Genomic DNA, 22,931 nt, shown 5'->3' with positions numbered 1-22,931 from the left:
CATTAGGCTTTCATGCAATTTAATATTCTCCATCTGCTATCTCTGCTGCTTATTCTCCACTGGAAAATTTGAAACTCTAATATTATTGGCTGGTATTACTGGGCTCCTACTATTCAAAATTAGAACCATCAGGACTGAACACATAAGACAAACTTGCTAAATGAAAAATCATTATAGATATGCCTAAGAAAAAGGTCTGCCTATATCTATTTTATATATGCTTATAAAGAGAAATCTACATGTGCATGCATCACTAGCTATTGGTGAACTGGTGGATGAAATTGCCAAGCCACTTATCCATCATAATTCAGAAGTTGTGGCAGTCTGGTGAAGTTCCCACTGACTGGAATAGGGGAAATGTAACGCATAACTCCCATTTTTAAAAAGCAGAAAAAGGAAGACGCAGGGAACTACAAGCCAGTCAGTCTCACCTCTGTGCCCAGCAAGATCATGGAGCAGATTCTCCTGGAAAATATGCTAAGGCACATGGAACACAAGGAGGTGACTGGTGACAGCCAAACTGGCTTCACTAAGGGCAAACCATGCTGGCAAATTTAGTGGTCTTCTATGACAAGGTTACAGCATCGGTGGAAAAGGGACGAGCAACTGACATCATCTACCTGGACTTGTGCAAGGCATTTGACACTGTCCTGCACAACATCGTTGTCTCTAAATTGGAGAGACATGGATTTGACGGATGGACCACTCAGTGGATAAGGAATTGGCTGGATGGCCGCACTCAGAGTTGTGGTCAACAGCTCCATGTCCAAATGGAGAGTGGCACTCCTCAGGGGGCAGTATTGGGACCAGCCCTGTTTAACATCTTTGTCAGTGACATGCACAGTGGGATACAGTGCACCCTCAGCAAGTTTGCAGATGACAACAAGCTGTGTGGTGCAGTCGACATGCTGGAGGGAAGGGATGCCATCCAGAGGGGCCTTGACAGGGCCTGTGCGAATCTCATGAAGTTCAACCAAGTGCAAGGTCCTGCACATGGGTCGAGGCCATCCCAAGCACAAATACAGGCTGGGCAGAGAATGGACGCAGAGCAGCCCTGAGGAGGACTTGGGGGTCTTGCTTGATGAGAAGCTCAACATGAGCAGGCAACGTGCGCTAATAGCCCAGAAAGCCAACCGCATCCTGGGCTGCAACAAAACAAGTGTGGTCAGCAGGTGAAGGAATGTGATTCTCCCCCTCTACTCTGCTCTAGTGAGACTTCATCCAGAGTACTGCGTCCAGTTCTGGAGCCGCCAACATAAGAAGGTCATGGACCAGTTGGAGAGGGTCCAGAGGAGGGCCACAAGGATGATCAGAGGGCTGGAGCACCTCTCCGAGGAGGACAGGCTGAGAGAGTTGGGGCTGTTCAGCCTGGAGAAGAGGCGGCTCTGGGGAGACCTGATAGCAGTCTTCCAGTACCTCAAGGGTGCGTGTAAGAAAGCTGGAAAGGGACTTTTGACAAGGACATGTAGTGACAGGACAAGGGGTAATGGCTTTAAACTGGAACACAGTAGATTTAGATTAGATATAAAGAACAAATTCTTTTCTGTGAGGGTGGTGAGGCACTGGAACGGGCTTCCCAGAGAAGTTGTGGATGCCCCGTCCCTAGTGGTGTTCAAGGCCAGGTTGGACAGGGCTTAGAGCAACCTTGTCTAGTGGAAGGTGTTCCTGCCAGGGCAGGGTGATTAGAACTGAATGATCTTTAAGGTTCCCTCCAACCCAAACTACTCAATGGTTCTATGATATTTACTGATTATTTTCTGAAGATAAATACAGGTTTTATATATTTTGTCATGGTGGCTTTTCAAGGGCATGCTCATCATGAAGCTAAATAAACTTCCTGAATTTTAGTAGAAAGAATGCATTATTATTATTAGAAATTGTAGGAGTTTGCTATTGTGGCTGAAAATTCCAGGCAGTCTAGGTCAGAGAACCACTCTTGGGATTTGAATTTAGTGAGCCAGCAGTAATCAAAGGTTTTATCTGCTCAAGATGGAGCTGTGATTCCTATGGTATCTGTCCATTCAGTATAATTCATCTAAAGTCAATGAAGTCCTCAATTTATTTCTAGCATGTCTGGCACTCTGGCATAAGGCAGCTGTTTCCAGGCCTTCATAACCCATTCCAATATTCTGATTTATAATCTGTTACAGAGTGACTGCCACAGGCACTTAAGCCACAGGCCTCGGGAGAGGAGAATAAAGAAAAATGGATTCTAACATAATTATTAGAAGAACTTTGCAGAAAAACCTGAAGGTAAAAGCCTGACATTAATTCATTACATGAGGACTTAAGCTAGTTTGGGAGATATCTTACTGGTACAGAGCAAGGTGGTTTCATGTGAGTGAGATGAGCCTGACTTACCGTCTTTAAGCACCTGAAAATTACCTGATGCTACTTGTTCACCCCTTACTAATGAATATTTTGTCTTAGCATTATTTCCTTCTCGAGTGGTAAATGATAACACAGCACTGCTTCTCTCCCTCATGCTTATCAAGCGAGAGATTTTGTGGGTTTTGTCGTCTTTTTTTTTTACCACACCCTTCAATACATTCAGACTGTATTACCATGTTTTTGCATACATAGGGAATGAACAAACCACGACAAATTTCTGTCCAGCACTAGCTGCAATAACATGTGTGTAAAAGAAAGGACCTGTGTCTCCTTCCCTGTGGCATGGAATGGAGCAGCACCTTGCCGTGCCCTCCCTGCGCTGGTACCGTTACCTGGGGATGCAGACTACCAGAATACTTGCCATCAAAGCACAGTATTTTTTAAGTGATCTAGGTTTAATGAGAAGTTTTCCATGCAAATATAATAACTGCACAGTGTTTTACATTGAAATATCATGAACACCAGTGACATATCCAACTATGTGTTTAAATAGTCAAAGTTCATCTACTGATTATCCAAATATTATGCCTTTGAGACACATAATCACAGTCCCTCTACATGTGTGATCGTTTAAATTTACTTCCACTTCATATTGTATCATTAGTCCACCTACTTGTCATAGACATCTAAAAATAATAAGAATAAAAAGGATCAATTTGACAATGACAATTTTAATACAATCTTGGCCTTTGAATTAAAAGTGAATAGGTACGGAGAACATAGATAATTACAGTACATCCCTTCCAGCACAAAGGCTCAGTAAAAAAAAAAAAAAAAAAAAAAAATCCAAACACTCAGTCAGCCTAATTCACATGCTGGCTTCTGCTTCTGTAAGCAGGCAGACCACAGGCTGCCAAAGGCCTTTTGTAGTATTGAATATAGAATGACAATAATTCAGGAGGTAAAAAATGATGCTGTCAGGTAGCAAAGTCTTCTTACAGCACTTGATTCCCTGTATTTCATATATGCACCTGTGATCTTTGCATTGTCCTTCAGAGGTCTTGTAGAATAGCACGAATATCACAGATTATGTATTGATATATAAAGGGATACATACATTATTGATATATAAAAGGATACATGTCCATATCCTTTACACAAAGCTTCAGACACAGCTTCTGAGAACAGGATAACGTAAAATTTCACTCAGTCAGTGGTATGTATGGAAAGCCTGAAGGGCTGACTGGGCTTCTTGGGGGCAGACCAATCCCAAATTGCAATTATGAATTGAAGGAATAGAAATGTTCTCAGGCTTTGACATTTACAGGCAGAAAATAGGGGTAGAAGAGGAGGACAAATAGATAAAACATCTATCTTTGCAGCTAATTCTGTAAGTTTCCCTAGTACTGCTGATACTAAATGGGGAATTAGGCATGGGAAGATGTGAAGGGGAGGCAAAAGTCTCTACTCATTAATATAATATGCATACTTTACTGTTTGAATGTTTGGAATTGTGGTTCTAACTTGGATATTTTTTTTTTTTTTTTTGTCCTTTCAAAGATCCTACTCAGTAGTTATCATCCTTTAGTTGTAAAGGCATGAAACTGTTTGGGATAATGCCATTATTTTAACAAGTGGCACTATTTTTGTCTTGGTTTTGCCATACAATTAGTGCCTGTGAAATGCACTAGGAGCAGCCTAGGAAATGATCCTGTATTTTGTGATAGGACTAAGCAGCAGGAACATGAACCGCCCAGCTTTCTTCCAGTGGACTGGAGCTCTGTTTCACACTCGTGGCCCTCAGTTATCTAAGCTGGGTATCAAAAATACTCCAGGGACACACTACCTGGACACGTATGCAAGATTCACTTCAAAGGGAACTTGAGCAAAATATGAATAGCAAATAGCCTTGTCCTTCTCTCACAGTAGCAGTTCTCTCAAGATGTGGCAGAGGTATATCCAGCAACTACTTTTGAAGAAAATTTGATGAGTCCTAGGTTATATTTGAGAGTTTTAATTTTCTGATTATCTCCCTGCAGCAGTTTGCATGTACACCATAAATGCCAGATGGAGTTTACTGAACACAGATGATTACATTTTACAAAATAGTTTCTTTCCATCTGATTTCACTATCTAAATGCAAATAGGCAGGTAAGCTTAGAAAATAGGTGGCAGAAGAAGAGAAAGAAGAAAAAAGGAAATCAACACTGCACTTGGTCACAGGAAATTCCCCTGTAAGACTAGCCAGGAACACTGACATCTTGGGCACCCTGACTTGTCCTAGCTCACTCGCAGATATAAGTTTCTGACATTTGCTTCATTTTCAAGGAAGTGTGCTTCCCCTATAAAGCTGTATGCTATGCAGTTTGATGGGGAGCTACTTTTTCCTCTCTATACAACATTTTCATCCAAGTAAAGTAGGACTCAAAGGTTTCTTCATCTCTTTATGTGAATATACAAAATGCCATTACTAAATCATAGATTAGTTTGCAAGCTGAGATGCATTTTGGAATAAGATAATTGAGCTTCTAAGTCTGGCAGAGGTGTGTGTCCCAGAACATGAGCCAACCATGTGGCAAAGCTGTGTTGGCAGTGGAAGGAGACATAGAGACTTCTCATCCGTGGAGATATTAACAGAAAGGACGTGTAAAAAACGTAAGATAAATATGCTATGCTTGGTGCTGGGGATTTTTATCCCATTCCGGGCATCGTATTTAAGGAAAATGTAGTTAAGTTGAAAAGAATCTGAAAGAGACCAGCATGAAGAATGCGTTTGGAAAAATTACTTAAAAAAAAAAAAGAGTGGAGGAATGCGTATGGAGACAACAGCAATCTCCATGTGTGTAAGCACATGCTTTAAAGGGGAGACCAATTACCTGCCTATGGGCAGTGGTGGTAGGACACAGAGTAATTGCCTTAGCTTTCATGTGTACATCCTGGGGGAGGGAGGCTCAATATGAGACTAGATAAATACTATATCTAAAACTGTTTATCTTGGAGACACTATCACCCATTACTTTCACAGGAGTTTTTAAGAAGAGGGCAGGCAAGCATATCTGACAGGGCAATAAACTTCTGGCTGAACTACGGACAATTTTATCTTGTGGAACTCTTGCATTATATTAAAATTTACTTAAAAATGCTGCACCTATACTGAGCATGAAAACTGCTTTCTCCTACTGATGTCTCTTTATATTAACCATGAGAGATCTCTGCAGACAGTTTTCTAAAGTGGTATATATTGCATACTTCTAACAACATGCCAAAGCTTATCAGAGGTCACAGAAAGCAGCAAAAGGTCAAGGAAAGAATAGAGTCTTTATGCCTGGTAAGTTATGAAGGCATGACTGATAGATATGTATCTATAATGCACGTGTATATAATGTATACATAATGTATAAGAAAACAGCTAGGATTTCTTTACTCATTTGTCACACGTTATTTTATTTCATTCATGAAGCAGGTAGCATGCAAACTACCGCAATAATTGATTGCTCCTGTCATTGATCAGGAGTGAAGGAAGCCCTAGAAAACCCACATTAAGATTTTACTGATACATTCTACCCTAATCTGGTTTGTACAGCGAAGAGGAGACGATTACTAGGCATCACTGCAAATTACACTTGACTAAGATAACTGAAGATTAATGCCACTTTTTCTAAAGTTAATAAAATCCACTTCCAGTAAGATTGAAGCGAACAATCAGACATTCCAGGGTAATACCTACATACACAATTCTAAATGTATGCCTTCAAGGTTTCCACAGTAAAACACAAGCGTTATTCAAGTGAGAACAAGTGGTGCAGCACAGCCGTATTTAGAAGACACTGTGGCTTTTCTAAGGCCCTGAACCAACAGTGTAGCTTCCGGGTAGCTTTTCAGGCAGAATGAAAACCAAAGGAGAAACCAGCAGCAGCCAGCATTATGGGCAGTCCTCTATTTGATAAAAGCTTCTCTATCTCATGACGAAATAGTCAGAGGTAAGACTTCTCCTTGACACCATTACACCTCCAAAAGATGAGTACTACTTTTTATATATGATATAAGATGGAGAAAACATGGGTCGTTTACTACATTGTTAAGCAAGATTTCTTTTTTTTTTTTTTGTTTTACGCAAGGTTTTACCCAGTTAGGGGTACAACAGCAGGTATAACTGATACACCCTTGCAGAACAGTGATATCACTATGCTCTAATCAGACATACATCCCATCATACCAGAAGATACAAAAAGGTTAAAAAAACCAAAAATATTGCTGTGTGGGATTTTTTTTTTCAACTGGGTGGGAGCTTAATCAACAGTGTAACAAAACCTGCTCAAAGCACACATGAAGTCTTACACTATTGTGTTCCAAACCAACTCAGGCCATAATTGTGGTATTCACTCCTTTACACATCCAGTAGAAAGAAACTGAGCCATAAATTCTGCATATGTTAAGAAAAACAATCTACCAACAGAAACCATATTTTTTTGCCTTCTGTCTTCTCTGAGACATGAATTAAAAAATATCTGTGATGAGTTTATGGTTTATTGAATATCTCTGGGCATGCAAGACTGGACGGCCTCTGCAATACAGAGTACAAGCCTCAGGGACTCTCTCAGATTTCAGTCTAACTTTGTCGCAACCAAAAAAATTTTAAAAGGATAAATAAACATGGAAACTCACCCTTGTGGTGTAAGCAGCTTCTGGGTCATCTTCCAGTACACGCGAGAGACCAAAATCTGAGACTTTGCACACCAAGTTACTATTGATGAGGATATTACGAGCAGCTAGGTCTCGATGGACATAACCCATATCTGACAAATATTTCATGCCAGATGCGATCCCTCGAAGCATGCCTACTAGTTGGATGACTGTGAACTGGGCATCATGTTTCTGGAAAACATTTGAAATGTCGTTTCAGAGATTTTTCATGTTCCTTCTTGCACACAATTTTTGATAAAGACCCTGGAAACTCCTCAAAGAAGAACTCATGAGTCAGGGGTCATAATTTAAACGTCACACATGGAACTACTTTGATCTGCAGAGGATAACTCCCCAATCAGCTGAGGGAAGGGGACTGATTTTCAGTTCAGATAAAAATTCATTTTTCCCACTCTTGCTGTCATCATAATTTTAATTTCCTTGATGGGATCTGTGTGAAAGCAACATATAAATCTAAGTTGCACATGCCCATGAGACTGGAGTGTCAGGACATTAGGGAAACAGATGTCCAACTTCCCTGAAAGGCCACAGGAATTGCTAGTGAAAATCCCAGCCTTACCCAACGGACTAATGAAAGTTTTCTAATATACAAGCATTTTATCTAACAAAAGCAAATGCTGATCTGATTCAGTGGTTTTCAAATTCCATTAAATTTAAACTGATTCCTCAAAATTTTCCTCAACTTCAGTAACACAAAAACAACTTAAACATACTGTGACTTAGCCTAGAAACCAACAGTTGCATATATTTCTAATTGTCTACTGCTAAACACAGGTTTTATATCTCCCAGCTCTTCCAAATGTTGTTTGTTAATGTCTAGCTTTGATATTGATATATAGGTACATAGACAACAGGACAACAGCATGTCCTAGTGCAGCTCTCAAATGAATCTCGCTAGTGCTGTAAATGTATTGTCATGGGCAGCTCTCCAGCTCTTCCTGCTGCTTCTTCCAGAATTTTATTAAATACATGAGAACTGGCTCTGCCATGTGAGGTGATCTCACATGAATCAGTCTGCAAGACTGATAACATTCATTTCATTTTTTATTAATATACTTAGGAGTGATACTAGCACTATAAGCATTAGACAAGAATATGGCAAAACAGATGCTTAAAGAGCCTCTCAGAATTCCCTTTCCTGAAGAAATTCATTATTATAAAAGACTTAGTGGTTCCCTCTTATGAAATCTTCTATAACCAGAGCCAAGACAAATGGATCTATAGAGACTCTGGGAAAAATTTAGTCAGAAATCAGAAGATTTCTAACCATGAAAGGGATGAGATGCTGAGACGGCCTTTCTGCAGCAATTGGGAAAGTAAATTAAACAGTTTTAAAACGCATTTACAAAAAGGGTTATACAGACTGGGATGCCTGTGATATTAATGAGTCACAAGGTTCTTATCTGTGATTCCACAAAATAGTATTAAAAAAACCCAACTCCTCAAACCCCACAGTCATAGGAACGAACAAGCTGAACAACTGTTTCGTACAGTTAGAAATTGTTCTCCTTTCCTAAGAGCTTTCTTCAAGGATTTCTAGCCTAAACAAAATATATACAGTTCAGTACAGATATATTTCATTCAGATACACTGACACATTATTTATATGTATTTTATATGCTCCAGTGGACATCATAACATATATTGTACATACTGAAACTCAGGTTGACAATATATCCCCTTTTGGGGTTAAATGTCTAGTTCAGTGTTATGAATTTGGGGGATAATGTCACTCAACCGTGGCAGAACCAAAGCAGTCTCCCAGCCACAGCTGAGTTTGCCCTAACAAATTAAAATTAAACTAGTGTTTCCCTTCAGATGGGATTTCATTTCTGCTACACTTCTTGTTTTGCTACAAGTAAATCTTGGTGACAGAGGGAGCGTTCAAATTTTTTTAGGCTCGCTACCAACTTTGACAGAAAACAAAGATAAATCAACAACAGTATTAGTATGTCTAACACTGGTGAAAGAAAGAAAACAAGCCAATAATGTTTGCTAGCAAAACATTACAAACACTCTCTGATATGGGGTTATTCCCTAAACTTTTCACATTTAGGGACACAGTTCTTGGCTCAGTACTATTAGTTTACTGATAAAACTTCCACAAATCCGTTCACTTTGGAAATCGCTTGGTAAGAGACACAGGCTGCCAACCAGTAAGCATAACTGCATTACAGCAGTAATTCAGCCCTCAGAAAAACAATTTCCATTTTTGTGTGCCAGAACGCTGTTTTGTTTTGTTTTGGTTTTTCATTGATGTGACATAGCAATAAAAGAAAAATGTTCTTCATTTTGGAATAATACTTACTTGCAAGCAGTTAAAATGGACTAGCAGGTCCCTACCTGGCTTTCTGAGCACATCACAATGCACACAAACCAAATGGAAATAATGAAATACCAAGCAACAAGAGCTGATGATGCATCAGAGTACAGTGGCAGCAAATTCATGACAAATTCAGAACAAGAGCCAGTCCTGCACCATGTAGTTCTCTATTGCACTTACCCGTAGGAAGCTGTCCAAGGAGCCATTTTCCATATATTCAGTAACAATCATTACTGGTTTACCTGAAAATATATTACAGGGGTCAGGCATTTAAAATGAATACATAATGATCAGTAAAACAGGCATTTCAGAAATGTGCCCAAATCTTCCAAATCCCAAGGATAATTTTACATTTAAAAAGAAAGCAAAAGATGCACGGGCAAAACCAGCTCTATCCACAACACAACTGTGATTTCACCATCATCAACAAAAATAACATCTCAGCATAAACTGATACAATTTTTAGCGGTTCAAGTCCCCAAGACACAAAGTGAAGCATCCTGCATTTTCAGTACACAGTGCCATATCCATCACCATTGAATATAATCCTTCATACAATTGCTGAATTTATGCAAGAAAGTAGATGTATTCTGCCATGCATTTGTCCTCAGGTTCCCTTTGGAAGGGAACTGGGTACTTGCTGTGGAAGGAGTTGCAGTTTCTCTCCAGAGGTGTCCTGGACGGCACAATGGAGGTGCAAGGACTGTGGAGCGGTGCTTTACAGCTATGTGGCAAGGGAGAGATGATACTTTGATAAGGGAGAGATTAAATAGCATACACAGGGGCAACAGCAAAAACCTACTCCCTCAGAAGCGTATTTACGATCGAGGCATTTAAATTGTAGAGCTTCAGTATCTTCCTAGCATAAGCTGAGAAATGCATTGGGGTGGGGATAGATATGGAAAAGAAAGTGCAGAATAAAAGTAATACAGGGCACTGGAGAGAAAAGCAGAGCCGTAACACAGCCACCTTCCACTGCTGGGGGTCAGCCCTCTTTCCAGGCAGTCCTGCCTCCCTCTGTGACGGGATCACCAATAACACAAACCTGCCCTCCCGCCAGGCATCATTTAGCTGGGGGCCAAACACACTGCATCCATGAGGCAGCGGCATGCATCCTGGAAAAGCCTCCAACATTTTTCAAAACTTGTCCGTGCAGATTCAGATCAGTTTGTGGGACCATTCTTTCTACCCTAAGGTATTTTGTAACATAACCAAGATTTTATGTGCAATTCTGACATGTTGGAGAGAAATGAAGGCAAAAATTAATGTGATTATGGTGAAGTTTGTAGACAAAGGTCATTGCCCTGCTAATACTTTACCATCATATGGATTTTATTATTTCATAATAAAATATAAAAGCTTTGTTTATTTTCTCTTTGTGGTAGAGAGAAAGGTGGGTAAGAGTATGAAGTCACTTAAGGAGATGAATTATTATTTCACATTTAATACAGGAAGGCATCTGACCATAAAAGCATGATGAAGGCCTGCGTATTGTATAGCAGGCATGGTGATATTTTAGCTTTTAAAATTGAACAGAATGAGGCTTGAAAGAGGTGCCCAGTATCATTAAAAGCAAGAAAGCCATTATAAAAGCAAAGTAAGTGGTAACAACTCCTTTTTTTGTTTGTTTGTTTGTTTGGGTTTTTTGGGGTTTTTTGGGGTACAACCTCTACCAAATAGAAATTCTTAGATGACAAATATTAATTTCAAAGAATGAGTTTAATATAATGAGAAGAAAAGCCTTTGTCCTCTTTGCATAGATTAATGGGTTAAAATATCTTCTTTCCGCTGTGCAAATGATGTGTTATACTGTGGGAGTCACACTAATGGGCAATCGACTCTGTCATCCATTAACTCGTAGAAACAAACTCTTTATCCATAACATTAATCTTGAATTATATAGGATATGGTACAGATAAAAGACCTAATGATGTAAAACCTCTAAAAAATTTCTCTTGCTTCCTTACTCTTGTTAGCAAGAAATAGGCAGTGGAAGAAAAAGTACCTAACTTGCGCTCTGTGTGAAACATTAACCCAAAGGCATTTCTGGTAATGCACAGAAAATGCTGTTGGATCTTTCAAGTATGGGGCAGCACACCAACAGGGCTATCCAAAAACTTCTATGATAAACCCACATACTTTGAAACCAGGAAAGAGTCAAATTTACGACACGTCAGAAGACTGAAATTAGAGTAAGAAGATTCGTGTTTCAAATTATTAAGAGAGCATCTTCATGCCCTGCTTCCTCACCCATGCTCAGAAAGCCCCAAGTGCAGGGTTTCACTCTCGTTCAGCTGGAAATGTGTTCATAATAAGAAGCACATGCTCTGAAGCAACACAGTGCACTTTTAAAAGAACATTCTGCATTCATTTATCAAAGCACAACCGTTTATACATGATAACAACTTGTGTCAACAGTGTTGCCGAAATTTATTATACTAACAGGCTACAAATTGCTGTAAATTATTAGTAAACTAAGCAGAACATGCACGCTGGTTATTAAGACTACTGCCTACAGCGTGCCCAGGAGACCGGTGTAACAGCAGGAAAATACAGAACAGAAATCAGTGTGAAGCATGGGAACAACTCTGCATTGGAGCAAAGGGTGAAATCTTATCCGGTGGGTACACGCCCTTCTTACTGCTGGTGGCTTCTCCCACTGGCAACCCAGAGCCATCCCAGCTCGAAAACTTCTTGTACCAAAGGGTTGTGTTACAGGGATTGTGGCAACTGGAGTTATTTGGAGTTGCTTCAGAAGATCTGCTTAGTATGAAAAGCTAGATCATTGCTAAGGGACACCTGTCAAGAAGAACTTGGTTAACGAAGAAAAGGTCATACCATTTGTTTATCATGCATTACCTGTACCGAGAGGGACCCAGCAAATACCCCACAGGCTCTCTACTGACTGTACATACACTAACGTTTTTGAATGTGATTTGATACCGATCATTAAAAAATACAAACACTTGCTAATTTGTTATTACAGTATATTGGTTTGGTTTAAAAAAAACACATCCCACTTGTCCCCTCTTGTCCTTCTATCACCCTACAGAATGCTGAAGAAAATAAATTACCTCGATCTGCATTTATGCAATATAATTTTACCCAGTAAAACCGACACAAATAGATCAGATCCAGAGCAGTTTTCTCAGCTCCTGTATTCAAGCTATCCAGAGAGGTTGTTGTACCCCTGAAGCTTTTATTGACTTCAGCTGGGAATATTCAGAGCTTGCTCTCTCATACTTAAATGTGACAGGCAGCTGGCACTCCCAGCCCTCCCTCCCCAAAACAGACTGTGTGAATACAGCTGAGTAGTAAACTTACTAATAGTCACTTATACAGAATATAGGCAGAATTAGGAATGCACATTCAAAAGCAATGTACAAATTCCCGCATGCACAGCAATTAAATTATCTTCTCAAGTGCCACAGAAATACATAATGTAACAAAATAGATTTTAGCTCAGCTGTGTACAGACTGATGCTGGCATTTCAAGTAATTTTGGGACTGCAAGTGTTCTTCTGACTGTACAAAGTGTGTGTCATTAAAAAGCAGGAGAAAACTTGGATTTACACTGGCAGATCTGGCAGTTTTTTCCTAATGGCACTGTGAGACCTAAGCTGAAGAATAACTTCTTTGTTATTTAAATCATCAAAATAGACTTTCATGAATCACACCTAGAGAAAGCATTATTATTGTAACTATATCTCTTCATAACATATAGGGTTTTACATACCTTTCCCTATTTGTTGCAGTAAGCTATGAAATTCTTTCATGCCTGTCTACGTTTCTGAGACCTTGAATGCAATTTTAAAACCAGGATTCCTTAAAACCAATAAAACAATCTACTTAACAATAAAGTATTTGGTATACTTCTACCCAGTTAAACTGGAAATGTCCTCAGCACATTCCAAGCAGTTCACTGACATGGAAAGGAGCTGCTTTGCTGGCAGAGTCCTCCAGGATGAACTAGGACATATCCTACTGATTTTTTCAGCTCTCCTGAGAAATCTCAGAGCATTCCTGATTTTTTTTTTAGGACTATCTCATATAAAATCTTATTGATCACCTAATAACTACTGCAGGACTTTTGATCACTAAATTTATTTAGAAAGTCTCTGAGTTTACATCTCATAGAACAAGACAGTTTTGGTACTTCATACAACCTCTCTTCTCTACTACTAACTACTCTGTCTTTCCACCTCAAGGTAGAGGGCAATCAGCAGCACAAGCAACAAGAGTCAGAACTTGCCTAAACGAGGCAGTATCACCGGCACCAAATCCCACCAGTTGCTCAAAAGAAGAAGAGCATGCAGGATCTGGGCAGCTTTGAGGAGGCTACTGTGGCTGCCATGGCAAAGCTGAGTAGGAGCTCTACAACCAGTGCCACCATTCAGGAATGCCTGTTACCACTTGCTGTTATCTAACAAAAGTGGAGCTGGACAGGATTTGTCAAATATGTTACATTTCCAGGAAGGTACCGCATGCAAATGGAGGTTTCAGTTACTTTTTTTTTTGTCTCAAAAAGAGAAGGTGATTTGTTGTAATAAACATAGACAAAAATACGCTTTAACAAACAAAACCAAATACCAACCCATAACAAAGCAACCCAGCAGTAGATTCAGAAAATGTCTATTAACAAAAATATACCTATTAAAGAAATTAAATCAATTTTACTACTGATAGCTTACAGCCTCAGGATTTTTTTTTTTTTTTTGAGATTTTTACTAAGAGGTATAAATTCAGGAGGATCAGGATCTTTAAAATGTACAGGTACATACTGAATATCACATGGAGTATTTTCCCTGCATGAAAAGCAGATAGGAAAAAGTTTGGACTTACTTATTAATTTACTAGTATCAGTTGCTGTAGCCAGGTAGGCTGTTCATTAATCTGTGCTAATGATAAAATCTAATGATTTAGGTGAAAGCAGAACATACTGCTTCAGTGCAATTACAAAACCTTACGACATGAGACTCCATGACTCCTACCAGATTATCAGCAAGTGCCTCTTGCCCACTTTGTAGCAATTTGTAGCGCTGGAGTTTATTAAACCTGCCAGTTTATTACTGCGCTGCACTGTTCTTGGGAAATGCTTATTTTCTCCATGTTATCTATATTTTTTTCAACCATATCATTTTATTTCCAATTTTTTCCCATCTCATTAACCCAGGGCACTGTTTTTAAGTTCTTGGTAGGCTGAAAGCAGCAAGACAGCGAAGGTCCTGCAGTTGCACTGCGGGCAATTGCCTCCCACACCATTTTTCATTGGATACATCAGTGTGGGTTTAGCTGGTGCTTGCAGATGGGTAATTTTTTTCCTGCTTTTGAGGAAATACATTATATATTGCAAAAGCCAAGCTACGTGTTTCTGCTGTTATCTCTTTTGAAGGATATTTGGTACATATTAACAGGGTTATAATATAAACATTTCTGGCAGGGTTCGCAGAGCTTAAACATGGATGATTCAGTTCATTTGCTTTTGCTCTTCCTTGAAAGATCAGAGAATCACAGAAAAAATTAGGGTGGAAAGGACCTCCAGTGATACTTCTCATGCAAAAGAGATGCCCCCATCATATCTTACTTTTAGTGACGACTCCCTCTAATCGAATTATATTAGGGTGATCAAACTGTCCCATGATGCTTGCTTCTCCCAGGAAGTCCCTTCTCTGTTTTTCTGTGTAGCCAACTTTCAAGGTTTTAATAGCCACTGAAATTTCCTTTTTAGAAGGCAGCTTTAGGCGTCCACTGCACACTTCTCCAAATTCCCCTAAAAAAAGTGGAAAAATGACAAAAGATTAAACATAGTTATTTCATACGGATTTAAGAAAGAACACTTAGTGTTCAGCAAAAGTCCATGTTTACGGGTGGGCCATAGACTGGAGCCCCAAATGAGACCGTTGGACAACGACTTAACATTTTGATGCTGGTGTTATCCAGCTGTCAAACTGGACAATGGCACTCCTTTACACTGCATAGCCAGATGACTGTAGAGCAGAGGAATGCATAAATGTCACCAGAAAATTCCCTTTTTGTTTCAGTCGATGCACTTTGAGACAAAAGTAGGAGGGCTAACTGATGAATGCATAAGTATCAGAATAGTCATGCATCCTTGTGAACATTATACTCTTCATTTCTGCCACACAGAGACAGTGTAGTTCACAATTATTTCACTTATTTAAATTGAAGTAGCAAGATAATTCATAACAAAAGAATTGCTCTACACAGCTGTAAAGAAAAAATAAATCCATACAGATTATCTTTGTTCTATCATTATTTAGATGAATCTAATAATGCAAATATATACTGTCATTATGGGACTATTGGACATGATAGTCCACCATGAATACTGTACCTACTGTATATTGTGTGAGATCCCTAAATAGAAAACGGCAGATATCTGCATGTTCACTTTTATACAACGTGGTTTATCCTTTGCTATGTAACATCCAAGAAGAGTGCACAGGGAAAATTATCTTAACATTCAAATTAGCAAGTATTAAACATATTGACAAATTGCTAGAAGAAAACATCTCACTTGAAAATTTCTGAATTTAACCAAGGATTACATAAAGTATACAACGAAATTTCAGTGTCTTAAAAAACATTTGAGCAGCAACTGACTTTTGACTCTGAATTATCCTATCCCCATCTTAGATTTCATATGATGGTACCATAAACTGCACATACAAGGTTCCTGTTAAAATTACAGTAGCAACTTTTTCTCTCCCTGTTTTAATGACAAAATAATTGAAATAATGAAAAATACAATAAAAACAGAGAATGGATAAAATAGACATCAAATATGATGGCAAGATTTGCCCTACATGATTATTTATATTTAAAGACAAGGAAAACACTTTACTGAACAGAGAAAAAAAGAAAGGTGTTTTGGCTTGTTTTATTTTCTTTCAAGAAGCTAGAGGGTGTTGCTGGAGGACTTTAAGACTCATTTTCCAACAATATATGCCTATTCAGGTTATTTCATCAGAATACTTGAGATCTAAATATAAATAGATGCTCATATGCAATATTTTGTCAAGTGGCCTTTGTATAGAAAGTTTGACTTAGAAGCAAACAAACCCTAGAAATCTAAATCTAGGTGGCATCATTTTTATGCAAACTACGAATTTGGTTTTTATTTGTGAAAGAAACATCATAGAAAGAGTGACTATAATGCTTACATATGAGTTTTTTCCAACTTAATGTGTAAGAAACCTAAATGCAACAGCATTACTATGCCTCTAAAGAAGCAAAGGCTCTTGGAGTTCATCTGCCCACAATGATTCAAGGCCAGGTTGGATGGGGTTTTGAGTGACCTGGTCTAGTGGAAGATGTCCCTGCCCATAGCACAGGGCTGGAACTGGATGTTCTTTAAGGTCCCTTCCAACCCAAACCATTCTATGATTGCATGATTTCTTTATCTCTGCAGCTGATTTTTTACATTACCTGTGAAAACTGAAAACGATCGAAATCCACAGAAATAAGATTTTTAATAGGCAAATTTTAATCGTGTTGCTCTCCATAGATTTAATGCTCAGTAAGGGACTGACAGCCCTTTGCCATTGGCTTCAGACATGATACCACATGGGATACATTTCAGATGTTACATTCAGCCCTTTTATCTGCAAACTGAAAATAGTCTTTCATCACCTTGCCACCAATATGGCTAGCATTGGAGTCCACGCTCCATTTGTGGCACTACTACTCAGGAATGATAAAAGGAGTAGTAACAATGACCAGAATCTTAAATGTCAGGACTGTGTGTTCACGTTCAAAGCTCAAGGAATTGGTGTTATTTATAAACAACAAGAAATGAGAAGAGAGAGACATGACAATAGTTTTGGTTTATCAAAATTATGGTTATAAATAAGATGGACACCAACTCCTTTTTCTATACACAAGAGGCAAACCAAAGAATAGTTGCAAATTACAATAAAGGTCAGTTGGATCAGAAAAAAAAAAAAAAATCTAACAGTAAGGACACTTGGACAGCATATTTTTTAGAGAGGCTATAACTCTTTTATCTTGGAGACTGTAAAGAATAAGCATCTGTCAAGAATGGTACCTAAAAAGTTCTGTTTTGGGCAAGGGTGTGGACTTAATGACCTCTTGAGGTCACTTTTCAGCTTTATTTTCTAAGACTTCTCTGCTAGTCAATTTAACCCAAAAAACTGAACAGATGTGTAATAGGGCAATGACCTTTCTCTGTTACTATCCCAGGCTAGATTTGAGTCAACAAGATAGAAGTGAATGTCACCATATCTTATCACCAGCTGCTGAGCTGCTTCATCCTCTAGGCATGGTACTCTGCTATTAATGTAATAACAAAAAAAAAATGAACAATAGAGTATATCTTTATATGCATATATACTACTAAAATAGCACTTACATTACATTCATTTATTTGTATTTCAGGCTGCCAAGACAGGCAGCACCTCAGAAAATGAATTGTAAAACTTATTACTAGTAACTAATGGGTGCTGAGTTCTATTCAGATTTCTTACTTTAAAATATTCAACTGCTGCAAGCCAAAATTACTAGTATACTTTACCAAGAGAAAACACTGCTTCAGTTCAAATACTAACAGAGTTCAAATACTGACAGAGCACCACAAAGAGGAAGACCAAAGCACATCTTGAAAACAGAAGGAAGGGAAAAAAGTGCTTGAAATAAATCTTGTAATGTCCAGCTTTGTACTCCCTTTCATCTATGTTTTAATGCTACAAAAAGTTGTAGCAAACTAACCTCTTAAAACTAGTGTTCAGTTACTGTCAATGGAAATTATAGCTACGACTTCAGCTAGAAGCCCAGCAATCAATCCTTAATTTCTGACCAGAATCGTATATCTGATATTTGTTTGACTTTTGGGAAGGAAAAGGTTATGGCTAATGTCCATCAACACAGCCTCATTTAGCCATGGCTGCACCAATTTAGAACATGGGTGATTAATCAGATTCCGTAAGAGCCTTGAGGTCAGTGGATGCTGCAAGAGACTAAAAGTTGGACCCTTCATAGCAATGGAGCTTACTGTTGTATGTGAATATAAAATGGGTTTACTTTCTTGAAAATGATTTCACTGGAAAAAGCTCACTGGGCAGCCTCACTATGTTAACCTTCAGTTCCTTCATATACAGAGTAGTATGGACGCTACGTAAGTCTGTCTGGTAAACACCTATTGTGACATGCAGTTACACTACATCTTTTTCCTACAAATCTTTATTACATGGTCCTAGTAATAAATGCACTGGATCTCATCAGATTATTGTTTAAAAGGAATAAGAACTTGTATTCGAGTGGAAAGTGGAAAACCTTGCATTGATTTTAAGAAATGAGGTTGATGGCTTTTCATGTAAAGCCTTTTTGAAGTGTTTATTTTTAATTATGCTATGCACAGAAACATAGTATAACCTGCCCTGCAGACTGATATGTCTATTTATGTGTGGAAAGCAAATAGATATTAGTAGGAGGGCTGTTCATGATATAAAGATCTTTCTTCAGGATATCTTAATTTCTTTTTAAACAGGCTACTTAGTGCATCAGTGAATGGCATTTGCTGTGCATTTAGACCCAGGGGACAAGTAAAAGATGACTCTGAAATTAGCTACTCCCTTTACTTCGCTGTGGTTTAAATCACAATTGTACTGCTGTGCACAGAACTCCCTCGGAGCTGGAGAGGCACCTAAGCTGAATGTTTCATAAACCTCATGAACCGCAGCAACATTCTACAAGCCCTCACTGAGACAGTGCAAACCTTCACAATAAGTTCATGGGCAGGGAGCTCCTAAATTTTAGAAATACTTTGGTCAACAAGATGTTATGCTACAAGTATGTTTAAATCTTGAAAGAAAAGCAAATACTTGCTTTCATGTTCAGCAAAGCACATACTTAAATCTATCCCATACCAAAAAAAGTACTTTCTTCAGTATTCTCTTGCTATCCAATTGAATTTAAACTTCTTAAGTGGTTTGCTGAACTGGATCCATAAAAACAAGTGAGTTGTTTTAAAGGAAAGAATTACTGTAAAGAAAAATCTGAAAAAGTGGCTCCTGACCTCAATTTTCTCATGCTTAGCCTCCCGCTAAAATCCCTTGTGTGTTTCTTGAGGTTCTTTTGGACAAAAGTATTTCCTTATTGCATTTGGGTATGTTTTCAAAGCTACGTAAGCCGCCCTCTATTCTTCGAGACTTCTGGCTAAAGCTGTGAAAAACTACTTGGAAAAGTACCTCAGAATATCAAGATTACTCACCTGACTTGAAGGTCTCATTACTTATGTCATACTTGTAGTCAAATGAATCCCTTCTTCTCAAATCACTGCCTTTTAATAATTTCATTCACACTTGCATTTGTAAAGGAGAAGGGCAGGAAAAGACCAAATCCTTCATTCAAACAAGTAATTGACTCAAGTAAGAGACAGGAAAGGCCTTTCTGCTTTTGGGGAGGAAAGAAGTGTTCCTGCAGAAGCAGCCTCAGAGGCACTCACTCCAAATGCAAAAACTACCACACGCTGAACGTGACAGCAGTGTAAAGTGATGCTACAAATGCATTTTGGAAGCTCTCAGCATTCTATAGCCTGATTTTCATCTGTTCTTCCCTGCCTGGTTCTTCATGTTGGCATCTCTGGCGACTGCTAATAGGAAATGCTAACTGTAATGCCATATGTAGTTTAGGCTACACGAATCTGAGTCATGGTTGCCAACAAATGGCTTTATTATATTTTCAATCCAAGTTTCGAGGACCTGCAGGAACCTGCTGTCACTTTCATTGAAGTGGAGTGGAGCAAAGGGACTTATTTTTAAACTGACTCTTTTAGGACATATCCCTTTTTTGAAACCTCTCAGAAAACTCTTCTTCCATGTTCAGAGGCCATATTTAGCAAAGTTAGGTTTACATCTCCTTCTCACGTGCATTCTGATTAAAAATAGATCAGAACAGTGAGCTACAGAATATGACATATCATTGATTGTTACAAATTTGTTTCCTAGACTCATATGCTGCATACAGCCCTAGTTTAGAAAGCTTACGTTTGTGAATGAAGGCTCCTGAAAGTCTCATACTGCTCTGGGACTGAGCTTTTCAGTAACCCCTTACTTAACTCTTCTCTATCCCCGTATTAATTCTCTATTACGTGCAGCAAGCAGAGCTTTGCTGCTTTGACTGAAGATGATGGAGAACAGTGCACTCTTGTGGGGCAAAATTAAAACCAGCAAGGAAGAAAGATTCTTCCTTTGCAGAAAATAACCTAACTTCATACAAACAGCCGAGTAGCTGCAGTAAGAGAGGATGAATGCTGTTTCTTTTTACTAGGCCATTCAGGAGATGCTCTGAGTAGCAGCAGCTTGGTTCTACATTTTTTTTCCCAATGAAAATCTTTTGCTGTGCACTAGGAGTCTGTCTCTCTCACATCTCAATATTTTAATTCAAATACTAAATTTAGAGAGAAGCAAAAAATCAATAATAAAAGAACTAGTAATTTTCAAAGGATTAAAAATCAATAGTACTTCTCACAAATGCTTTAATTTAGCAGGAAAGCTAACACTTCATGATCTTCTGACTCAACAAGACAATCTGGCACTTCAAGGAGCAAGCACACATCCTATCAGGAACTATATGCTGCATTGCAACAGGGACAACTCAGTGTGATGAGACTTTCTGTAATTTGGCTCCTGTACTACAAAATCTACTCATTTCAACAGTTTTGTTTTCTGTAAACCCAACAATTTACAGCGTCTGTACGGCTCAGACTATCAGTTATCAGATAAACAACCCTTTCCTCCTAAATCAATAATTCAAATTCAAAACAGGGATCAAAATCAATCCAATGACCAAAGGTCACTGCAGCCTGATGGATGCATGGTGACTGGTATGAAATGAGTTTTTGGTTTCCCTCAAGGCATAATAGTCAACAGTCCTTTTAAAGGCAAAAACCAGAAAACATCTTCACAGTTGATACCATGTTCTGTGCTGACAGATTTTAAAGAGAAACATAGAAGTGAGGTTGAACTCTCTTTTCACTCCCAACAGTGCTGCGTCCAAATGTGGGCTGACAGGTGTCCTTCGAAAAACTGTCTTGGCATCTGCTTTCTTTGGGGGGAAAAAATAGAACTGTGTGTCCTTAACTTTTCATATGCACTGAAGTCAGCTGTAAATGTGACCTACTAATTCGAAGACTGTAGAACATTTTCTTTCCAGTCACAAGTATAAACCCAAATATATAAAACAGTATATACAGCAAAAAGCTATCTTTACTTCAATATCTTTGATGGTCATTACCTGCTCCAACTACTTTGTCAATGGAGATATTAGAAGCATCTAGTTCCTTGGCAAATTCATGCACAGCTTGATTGGGATCCTCATATGTATGCGGATCTACGTAAGTTCTCAGACCTGGGAGTTTTACTGTGTAAAAACAAATTCAGAGAGAAAATGTTACATAGACTTAATTAATCCTTCTAAAGAAAGCTCATGAGACACCAGAAATCAAATCAATAGAAGAAAAAGGTGTACTGCTTCTTCAAATCAAACTGCTTTTGATGGGTCTTCAGGAATCTTAATATACAGTGAAACTAGAGACACTAATGTAGTTATTGCACAGAAGTCTGAAAACTAATTTTAAATATATCTGTACTTGCTACATTTAACTGCTTTTCAAATATTAAAATACTACCCACTCTCCCAGCTTGCTACATGGAGATGCTGCCTTACATTGTTCCTTTTAAGGTAACAACAAAGAGGCAAGGAACAAAATGTGTGATGCTGTAATCAACCTGAAAAGTTCTTAGGAATACATTAAGGAGAGTACATTAACTCAAACTTTTTCTTTCCGAGTCCTCCAATAAGATGCATAGGAAAAGAAAATTATACATGAACAAATGCACCTCTGCCTCAATCCCTCTGCTAGTACATACAAGGATGGCAGATGGTTGTTGTTATTATTAAAATCTGGTTCTACTGCTCAGTTACCCTAACGCTCCTGTAATTATTTTGTCCCACTCTACAGCTTCTTGGCCAGGGACTGTTCTATTCGCCTGGGGCAAGCACTAGCTCAAACAACTGGGTGATTTTAAGAGCAGTTTTGAAGCTCTCCACATCTCTTCCTCTGGCAGGACTGGAGGTGGGAGGAACATATCATTCCCAACCTTTCTCTCCAGTAAAGCTGCTGAAGTCAAAGCATAACCTTGTTACCCTCTCCTTGGCTCAAGGTCCTGCTTGTGCTTGTACCTGCTACCTTGCGTGACTGCCTCTGTATTCATTTTAGAACACAATGATGTTTTGTTAACAAAAAGCGAAATAAACATTACATCCAGTTTGAAGTTTTCTGCTTCTGCCACAAAATCTGCATTCCTGGACGTGTATTCTAGCTTTTCCTAACTGTACCAGTTGGTCTTGTAAAAGATATTAACTCTTCCTACAAACACTGCCTTAACCCACTCAGGAATATCCTTTCCAGCTTGGCATTATTATACTGCATCAATTTGTTGACTGCTACAATAGTTAAACCTTTTTTTTCTGGGGTTTCACAGATGGGAAAAAAATACCTTTGGATCATTAGTTAGAGCAAACCATTGTTTTG

At 38.6% G+C, this 22,931-nt stretch overlaps 1 protein-coding gene across 3 annotated transcripts in view; it reads right to left on the bottom strand.

Moving 5' to 3' along the window:
- The window catches only part of EPHA3 (EPH receptor A3), a 234,182-nt gene that overhangs the window by 25,175 nt on the left and 186,076 nt on the right, over nucleotides 1-22,931 (bottom strand). For all 3 annotated transcript variants that reach the window (XM_086763042.1, XM_086763049.1, XM_086763056.1), the window contains 4 exons: nucleotides 21,632-21,757; nucleotides 14,943-15,128; nucleotides 9,539-9,600; nucleotides 6,997-7,206 (listed from right to left, as the gene is read on the bottom strand). In XM_086763042.1, coding sequence (XP_086619168.1) covers nucleotides 6,997-7,206; nucleotides 9,539-9,600; nucleotides 14,943-15,128; nucleotides 21,632-21,757 — 584 coding nt within the window. The remainder of the gene's footprint in view (nucleotides 1-6,996; nucleotides 7,207-9,538; nucleotides 9,601-14,942; nucleotides 15,129-21,631; nucleotides 21,758-22,931) is intronic.

The sequence above is a fragment of the Chlamydotis macqueenii genome, chromosome 1, assembly GCF_036417535.1.
Source record: "Chlamydotis macqueenii isolate bChlMac1 chromosome 1, bChlMac1.mat, whole genome shotgun sequence".
In the NCBI taxonomy this organism is placed as follows: domain Eukaryota; kingdom Metazoa; phylum Chordata; class Aves; order Otidiformes; family Otididae; genus Chlamydotis; species Chlamydotis macqueenii.
The sequence above is the reverse complement of the archived record's forward strand: the minus strand, read 5'-3'. Positions and strand labels throughout refer to the sequence as shown.